The 10,052-nt window shown below is 31.4% G+C and overlaps 2 protein-coding genes across 2 annotated transcripts; one reads left to right on the top strand and one right to left on the bottom strand.

The window, feature by feature from the left end:
- Positions 1-312: 312 nt before the first annotated feature.
- On the top strand, positions 313-976 carry LOC122509730. Its single transcript, XM_043623963.1, has one exon. The coding sequence runs from the start codon at positions 557-559 to the stop codon at positions 866-868; it is 312 nt and encodes a 103-aa protein (XP_043479898.1). The 5' UTR covers positions 313-556; the 3' UTR covers positions 869-976.
- Positions 977-6,340: 5,364 nt separating this feature from the next.
- Positions 6,341-7,134, bottom strand: LOC122509739. Its single transcript, XM_043623971.1, has 2 exons — positions 6,706-7,134; positions 6,341-6,559 (listed from the first exon to the last, which is right to left on the bottom strand). Exons 1-2 carry the CDS (start codon positions 7,132-7,134, stop codon positions 6,341-6,343), a joined length of 648 nt encoding a protein of 215 aa, XP_043479906.1.
- Positions 7,135-10,052: the final 2,918 nt, after the last annotated feature.

The following is a 10,052-nucleotide window of genomic DNA, read 5'->3' as shown; positions in this document are numbered from 1 at the left end:
ATTCGCCATTTTGGATTTAAAAAAAAAAACTTTAGATTTATATTCGGGAACCCTAAAAACTGATAAAGAATGAGTTACAGAATAATTTACCTCGTTTTTTGCTTTTAATTCATAAAAGTATTTTGAGATTTTTGGACCTTTTGACTTTTGACAGTTCTATTGGCATCGGAAATGGAATTTTGCAAAAAACGCCCATCGGCATCTTAAAGTACATGAACGTAGAAATCTTTTAAGCCCTAGAACGTTTAAATCCATCAAAGCAATTTTTGTTTAGAGCTCTGTCCGTGTTGACGTGGAATGTCCCATATTTATTTTGTGCAATTATTTTGCATCTGCGCAACCATTTTTGAGCAATTTTTTCCATCTGCGCAACTGTTTTTGCGCATTTAAGGTGGGAATAATTTTACATTTGCGCAACTGTTTTTGCGCATTTAGAGTGGGATGGGGATGATTTTTTGGTATAAAAGAGGGCCAATTCTAAAACAAAAATCATTCAACCTACTCCGAGTTTGGTGGAAAGCATCTCCGAGAACATCACCAGGAACCTGAAATAAACATGGATCTACAGAGAATTAATGCTGTTGGGCGGATGGAGAAATTCCTGCCGACGAAGCCGCTGTCTGAGCTGACTCCTGGAAGCCAATTTGCTGTCACAATGCTGCGCAAGGTCCAAACAAAGTATGGAGAGAGAATTGTTGCCGAGTTGAACAAAAGTTTCAACGTGTTCCTACCTGCCCGGTTTGCAAAAGCTTTTGAAGTTGACAACACCACCTGGATGTCAATGCAGGAAGCAGCAAATAACAATAAGTTGCAAATGATTTACCTGGGAGGTGTTTATAACAATATTGAATTTAATATTAATGTGTAAATCTTCTGTATAATTATTAATAATTTAAAAGTTTACATGTTTATATGTATTTATGTGTTCATACTTTAATAAAAAAAATCAATTGACAATTTAATTTACATTGTTTTTTATTCTGTCGTTTTTTTAACATTTAAATCTCAAAATAAAAAAAGACATTTCGTTTCGTTACAAAATACATATTCTTTCTACATATTTACAAATTTAAATTCATAAATAAAAAAAAATATAAAAAAGGAAACAAAAAAAAATTATTATTATTATGGAAACATAATCATCATAAAGAAAAGATTTTTTACTCAAAGAAAACTCTTTCGTTAACAAAATTATTATAAAAACAAAAAAAAATGAAACCTTATTGTGACAAAGCATTGTCATAAAAAAATTATGTTTTTTCGTGAAGTAAACTTTTCTGAACAAAAAAAATTATTATTATAAAAACATAATCATAAAAAAATAAAACCTTATTGTGACAAAGCATTGTCATAAAAAAAAATATGTTTTTTTCGTGAAGTAAACTTTTCTAAACAAAAAAAATTATTATTATAAAAACATAATCATAAAAAAAATAAAACCTTATTGTGACAAAGCATTGTCATACAAAAAAATAATTATGTTTTTTACGTGAAGTAAACTTTTTCTGAACAAAAATTATAATCGTTGAAAAAAAAAGTATTTTATATATCCTCATCAGATGATAAGTATAATTGTATATCTAAGGGTATAGAATCCAATGCAGAGTTCATTCCATCAAGAGATGATTGCCTGTTTTCTTGCGTGTTTGTTTCACGTGGTTGTAAAAGTGGTGGTGGTGGTGGTGGAAGTATTAACATTTCTAATGTTATCGGAATTAGTGTTAATGCTTGTGAAACTGGTGGTGTTTTTATTGGGCTGATTAATTTAGGTGGTGTACAAATTCTCTGTAAGATAAAATTGTCTAATACCTCTTGTGTGTGTGTGATTGTGTAATTCTTGATGATAAATTTGAATTTAACTGTTTTGTTGAAGATTTTGTTTTTTTAATAGGTTGTTTTTCTGCTTGTTTCATGTTTGAACTATTAGTATGAGGTGTGTTCCTTATTTTTCTTATAATTTTTTGAAATTTTGTAAGCTCAGGCTTACATTTACTTTCTTGTGTTTGATTTATTTGTCTTATTTTTTTATTTTTAAATTTTTCCACTTGCGTTTTACCTTTTTTATTATTAGATTTCCTTTCCTGTGTTTGTTTTAATTCTTGTTTCAAATGGTTTTGTGTTTTCAATTTTTCCAGGTGTAATTCATGTTTCTTTGGTTTCGATTTCCCCCCCTGTGATTGTTCTGTTTTTTTTTATTCTGTAGTTTTGAGTTTTTTTGGTAAAGGAATTGAATCTAAGTGTTTTATTTTGTTGTGTATCAATGTAAATTTTTTTTACGATTATTCAACGTTTGATCGTTTTTTTCTTTGGTGTCAGTTTCTGTGCAAATACCATTCTGCTTTTCCAGTGTTTTATTCTCCTGACAGAAGTGTTCATTTATCTCACTGTCAATTTCTGTGCAAATACCATTCTGCTTTTCCAGTGTTTTATTCTCCTGTCTCAGCTGTTCATTTATCTCACTGTCAATTTCTGTGCACATACCATTCTGCTTTTCCGGTGTTTTATTCTCTTGTCTCAACTGTTCATTTATCTCACTGTCAATTTCTGTGCACATACCATTCTGCTTTTCCGGTGTTTTATTCTCTTGTTTCAACTGTTCATTTATCTCACTGTCAATTTCTGTGCACATACAATTCTGCTTTTCCGGTGTTTTATTCTCCTCTCTCAACTGTTCCCACATTTGGTTAAGTATAACTTGCTCCCATTGAATTTATGTGAGCTCAAATTGGCGTTTTTGAATTTCTTCAATCAATTTTTCATTTTGACAGATTTGTAAAATAAAAGAACAATCTTAATTGAACTTATATTTATTTTAATTGTGTAGTATAAAAGATTGATTATTATTTAATATTAAAACTAAATGGAAAATTATTTATAAGTCATTTTTAACTTGCATGGTAAAAAAACATAACCAAGAATTTCCACATGCTTACTAAATTTAATTTAATAGTTTATATATTTCTTTAAAAGTAACTTATCTCACCTGGATTAAACTAAAGTTTACAACGTCAAACCTGACAATTTTCAAAATTGTTACTTGGAAAATCGTCAGATTTGACGTTGTAAACTTCAGTTCAATCTTACCTGGTCATCTACTTTTTCACACGTGTTTGCTGTTCTTTTTTTTATTTGTAATGTACTTATTTCTTGTCTCAACTTTCCATTGGTCCCCTTGAGCAGAATTTCTTCTTCTTCTTGGAAAATTTTGAGAGTAATCTGCATTTGACTAAGGTCTTCTCTAATATTCTCTTCTTCGCAGATCTGAAAATATGAACCAATTGTTTATAATCTACTCATTTTTTTTAGAATGATTTCTTGCACTGGAAAAAACAACATCGTTAAACACTGCTATTATGGGTAAGAAAAAAGGGACGAGCTTGTGCAAATCAAATGCTTAATATATATTTATCGTCATAGATTCAATCTTATTTCATTAAAAGTAAGTAAGTAAGTAATTTTATCTTACCTGGTCGATTATTTTTTCACATATTTTTTCTAACTGTTTACTCATATTATTGAGCTGACTTTTCTTGGACTGGATTTTTACAAAAGCAATCTCCATTTGTCTAAGTCTTTCTCTTATTTCTTCTTTTTTACGAATCTATAAATATAAACCAATTTAAATTAGATTAATTTTTTTTTACACAAAGAGACGAGCTTATGTGTAAATCACATGCTTTTAATGTACTTAACATAATAAGTTTAAACTTATTTCTTTAAACGAAATGTATCTTACCTTGTTATCTATTTCCTTACACAATTCTAGTATTATTTTGTTTATTGGTTGCACTTCGTAATGCAGCACTTCACGGTTGTCTTCAAGCACTTTTAGTTTTAACTAAAATGAGTCAAAATTGTGCTAACGCAGTTTTATCTGGAATCGGCGCAAGATTCCAAATTTTCATTTCCGAAAATCGTAGCTGATTCTTTTTTCGAAAAAAACCAAAAAAACATATATATATATGGGCAATTCCACGTGAGATTTTAGTCGACCTCTTAAAATCGGCCAAAAATATTTTTTTTCTATTCTGTATTGAAAAAAAACAGATATGTATTTTTTTATTTTTGTTTAATTGTCCAAATTCTCGAGTTATGAATTTTCGAAATTTTGGACTTGTAATTGTAGACCTATATTTAGTAGCTTATAAGTCCGAAAATATTGAGTTTAGGAAAAATTTGTCACAGAATGAAAGTTTAAGTTTTCTTTCGACTTTTAAGAAATGTGAACAAAAAATTTTTTTAAAATTTTTTATTAAAAAAAAATTTTTTTTTAATTTTTTATTTAAAAAATTTTTTTTTTTATTTAAAAAAAATTTTTTTTTTATAAACAAATTAATTTTTTTTAACTTTAGCCCGGATTTTTTTTTATTTTTTTTAAATTTATTTATTCCTTATAATATAGAGAAGATTTTCCAAAAAATCCCGAGGTGGGACTGATGTGTTGAATGAGTTTTAAAACATTTTCAAAAATTTCTTGCAATCATCACAGTGGGATTTTTTTTTACAATTAACTTCTAAAATTGTCTATACAGCGTAGATCCTTTAATTTAAAAAAAGAACTCTCAAATAGATTAAAATTATACACTGTAGACAGTTTTAAAAAGTTAATTGTAAAAAAATCCCACTGTGATGCTTGCAAGCGATTTTTGAAAATGTTTTAAAACTCATTCAACACATCAGTCCCACCTCGGGATTTTTTGAAAAATCTTCTATATATTATAAGGAATAAATAAATTTTAAAAAAATAAAAAAAATCCGGGCTAAAGTTAAAAAAAATTAATTTGTTTATAAAAAAAAAATTTTTTTAATAAAAAATTTAAAAAAATTAACAAAAATTTTTTTTTTTACATTTCTTAAAAGTCGAAAGAAAACTAAAAGTTTCATTCTTTGACAACTTTTTCCTAAACTGAATAATTTCGGAGTTATAAGCTACTAAATATAGGTCTACAATTACAAGTCCAAAATTTCGAAAATTCATAACTCGAAAATTTGGACAATTAAACAAAAATAAAAAAATACGTATCTGTTTTTTTCGATACAGAATAGAAAAAAAATATTTTTGGTCGATTTCAAGACGTCGACTAAAATCTCACGTGGAATTGCCCATATATATATATGTTTTTTTGGTTTTTTTCGAAAAAAGAATCAGCTACGATTTTCGGAAATGAAAATTTGGAATCTTGGGCCGATTCCCGATAAAACTGCGTTAGCACAATTTTGACTCATTTTAGGTAAACCTTAAAGTGCTTGAAGACCACCGTGACTTTCAAATCCATTAATTTAACCTTTCGTGGATCGGTGACAGAAATATTTTTTATTATTTCTGTGTGATAATTAATAGCAATTACATTGGTATCGTTTATCTCCATGCTTAATTTGTAATACACACATATAAATAAAACAAAATTAGTTTTCTTTGAGCGACAGTCACGTTCAGTTCTTCTCGTTTTTTTTGTTTTGAACTTATTAACGACGTGTTTACAAAAGTCAACTAAGTCTTAAGCCACATCCACAATATTGCAACCTTATGCGTCTTTTCCACTAAATGAACTAACTTGTCCACAAACAGCAGGGATGGGTGTGTATAATACGTAAGTTGAAATGAAAACAACAAAACTCGAAAACAATGTAAACAGCAGAACGTCTGAGGCTGGAGTCCCATGGGACCGTTTTGCGTTGTGTTTTGTAACTAGGCCATGAGTGCAAATATAGCCAACATATATCTCCATCTCTCTCACACTCATGGCCTAGTTACAAAACGCAAAACGGTGCCATGGGACTTGACCCTGAAATATGAAACAAAGCTACAAAAAAAGCAAGTATGATGACACTAGCGCTAATGTGGAAACTAAATTAATCAAGATTATTATTAAGCAAGAACGAGGAACGGTACTAATGAACAGTAGCGCCGCCGTAGAGAGATAGTACAACGCAATAGTAAAAGAAAGAGAGAGAGGATATAGGTAATTAATTACACAGCGCCACCATGGAAAAAGTAATTTAAAATAAGAGAATGACAGAAACACAACTCAAATAGCGCTACCATGAAGAAAAAATATCGATTAATCGTTGTCAACAACATAAAGCCGAACACGAGACGACCATCAGTATTGCGAGACCAGTGACAGATATATCTTAGTATACTTATAGCTTTTTTCAACTTAAACATTATTATTTTCTTTAAAATAATTTTTTTTTTGCAACTAAAACGAAAATAAAACAACTGTGTAGTGTAAATTTTTATAAAAATATATTTCAGGTTTCATTAAAACTGTTTAAGAAGTTATACATTTTTTTTTAGTTTTTCAATGATGATTCATGAATTTTTTTTCTCTGACATTCAATGACGATGGCGATGGCGTCTGTGACTTCTGTGACTTCTATGACTAGGGCGATGGTGATGACAGTATCTTCGTCTTTCACATCTGTAGCACACTTCGTCATTTTCATAATCATCATCGTTGGAGACAGTGGCAGGTGGAGTCGCTGGTCGCTCTGGTGACAAATTTAAAGCCTCAGAAGTTGGTGGACTTGGCGCTTTCTCCATCAACTCATTACACTAAAACAAATATTTTATATTAAACATTATTTTAATCAATTATATAAAATTACTGAATATAATTAAAAATAAATTCAAAGTTAATTAACAATATAATCGTAAATAACTTTAAATTTCCTAAATTTATTAATATTAAAAAAAATTACATTTATATTATCAAGCGTTGAGAAATCTTTCTGTGTTATACCCAGTACGTCTAAAATGTGTTGCACATCTTGCTCAGATATATCTATATCTAAAAACTCCAGATGATCAGTTTGTGTTTCAGCCTCCTGCAAATAACGCACGTTTTCGTAAAATCCTTCATCTTCTACAAACATTACAGGATTCATATTCACTTCCGCAACGCTATCGATTATTTCCTGCATATCGTTTAATGCAGCATAGCCCTCATCATCATCTGACAGTAGAATGATTGTCTCTGCCTGGCTGCCTTGCTCCTCGTGGTTCAGCTCCTCGTTGTTCTGCTCCATTCTGCTACGGCTACTTGGATCCATTTGATACAGTCTTATGCTCCTGCACTCATTTATATACCCGAATTCCCTCTCCTGTGTGCCCCCACCATGAAGAATCATCTTCCCCTTTTACACTTCACAAAAAAAATGTGGTGGCTTTTAGAAACTAATAACCACTAGAAGTTACCGACACTTGTCGGTAACATTCATTTAATGGTAAATTAATTTTAAAGTCCCCAACCAAGGGTAGTTCAATTTTCTGCCGACAGAGGGAACTAACACTTGGCGCGAAAATACAAATTAACAAAAAAAACATTTAACAGTAAATTAATTTCAAAGTCACCAACCAAGGTTAGTTCAATTTTTCTGCCGACAGAGGGAACTAACACTTAGCGCGAAAATACAAATTAACAAAAAAACATTTAACAGTAAATTAATTTCAAAGTCCCCAACCAAGGTTAGTTCAATTTTTCTGCCGACAGAGGGAACTAACACTTGGCGCGAATATTCAAATTCACCAAATAAATATTTAATTATAAATTAATTTTAAAGTCCCCCACCAAGGGTAGTCCAAGTGTCCTATCGGTCAGTAAAACAGATCCCTACCATACCGACAGAGGTAAATTTACCAACAGATACCTACCTTACCAACAACTGATAAGGTAGGAATCTACATTACCGACCGAGGGTAATTACCGACCGCAGGTATGCGACAGTGGTGCCATCTAGCGGCAGCCGCAGGAACTGTGGTCTAGTAATGGTATAGCTATACTACTTTAAAAACATCGAATCGGCATTTAGTCGAATGCTAAAAACATCGAATTGTCAATACGTCGAATGTTCAAAACGTCGAATTATCAATTCGTCGAATGTTAAAAACATCTAATTGTCAATACGTCGAATGATAAAAACGTCGAATGCTAAAAACATCGAATGGCCTGAACATCGAATGCTAAAAACATCGAATCCTCATTTAATCGAATGCTAAAAACATCGAATTCTTAATTCGTCGAATGTTCAAAACGTCAAATGCTAAAAACGTCGAATGTTCAAAACGTCGAATGCTCAAAACGTCGAATCGTCATTTAGTCGAATGGTAAAACCATCGAATAGTCCATTCGTCGAATGCTCAAATAGTCGAAACGCCATCTGTTCGAATTATCAAGTAGTAGAATGGTAAAGTTGTCGAATGTTCAAAACGTCGAATCGTCATCTGTTCGAATTGCCAAGTAGTAGAATGGTAAAGTAATCGAATGGACAAAAAGTCGAAACGCCATCTGTTCGAATTATCAAGTAGTATAATGGTAAAGTTGTCGAATGTTCAAAACATCGAATCGTCATTTAGTCCAATGCTAAAAACATCGAATTTTTATTTAATCGAATGCTAAAAACATCGAATTCTCAATTCGTCGAATGTTCAAAACGTCGAATGATAAAAACGTCGAATGGTCAGAACATCGAACTGTCAATTCGTCGAATGCTCAAAACGTCGAATGCTAAAAACATCGAATCGTCAAAAGTTCGAAAAAGTTCTTTGTTTTAAGTTAATGTCTACTGAAAACAAAGAACTTTTTCGAACTTTTGACGATTCGATGTTTTTAGCATTCGACGAATTGACAGTTCGATGTTCTGAGCATTCGACGTTTCGAACATTCGACTACTTTACCATTTTACTACTTGGCAATTCGAACAGATGGCGTTTCGACTACTTTACCATTCTACTACTTGACATTTCGAACAGATGGCGTTTCGACTATTTCAGCATTCGACAAACTGACTATTCTATGTTCTGAGCATTCGACGATTTGAGAATTCGATGTTTTTAGCATTCGAAGTTTTGATCATTCGACGAATGGAAAATTCGATGAATTAACAATTCGATGTTTTTAGCATTCGAAGAATTGACGATTCGATGTTTTTATCATTCGACTAAATGACGAATCGATGTTTTTAGCATTCGACGTTTTTATCATTGGACGTTTTGAACATTCGACGTATTGACAATTCGATTTTTTGAGCATTCGACAAATTGATAATTCGACGTTTTGAACATTCGACATGTTGACGATTCGATGTTTTTAACATTCGATGAATTGATAATTCGACGTTTTGAACATTCGACAAATTGAGAATTTGATGTTTTAAGCATTCGATTAAATAAAAATTCGATGTTTTTAGCATTCGACTAAATGACGATTCGATGTTTTGAACATTCGACAACTTCACCATTTTACTACTTTATAATTCGAACAGATGGCGTTTCGACTTTTTGTCCATTCGACTACTTTACCATTCTACTACTTGGAAATTCGAATAGATGACGATTCGACATTTTGAACATTCGACAACTTTACCATTCTACTACTTGATAATTCGAACAGATGGCGTTTCGACTATTTGAGCATTCGACGAATGGACTATTCGATGGTTTTACCATTCGACTAAATGACGATTCGACGTTTTGAGCATTCGACGTTTTTAGCATTCGACGTTTTGAACATTCGACGAATTGAGAATTCGATGTTTTTAGCATTCGATTAAATGAGGATTCGATGTTTTTAGCATTCGATGTTTTGGCCATTCGATGTTTTTAGCACTCGACGTTTTTATCATTCGACGTTTTGAACATTCGACGTATTGACAATTCGTTGTTTTTAACATTCGACGAATTGATAATTCGACGTTTTGAACATTCGTCGTATTGATGATTCGATGTTTTTAACATTCGACGAATTGATAATTCGACGTTTTGAACATTCGACGTATTGACAATTCGATGTTTTGAACATTCGACGTTTTGAACATTCAAAGAATTGAGAATTCGATGTTTTTAGCATTCGAAGAATTGACGTTTCGATGTTTTTATCATTCGACTAAATGACGATTCGATGTTTTTAGCATTCGACATTTTTATCATTCGACATTTTGAACATTCGACAACTTTACCATTCTACTACTTGATAATTCGAACAGATGGCGTTTCGACTATTTGAGCATTCGACGAATGGACTATTCGATGGTTTTACCATTCGACTAAA

This window comes from Leptopilina heterotoma, unplaced genomic scaffold, assembly GCF_015476425.1.
Source record: "Leptopilina heterotoma isolate Lh14 unplaced genomic scaffold, ASM1547642v1 Lhet_62, whole genome shotgun sequence".
Classification (NCBI taxonomy): Eukaryota; Metazoa; Arthropoda; class Insecta; order Hymenoptera; family Figitidae; genus Leptopilina; species Leptopilina heterotoma.
Note: the sequence above shows the minus strand (reverse complement) of the source record. Positions and strands in the feature narration are given on the sequence as shown.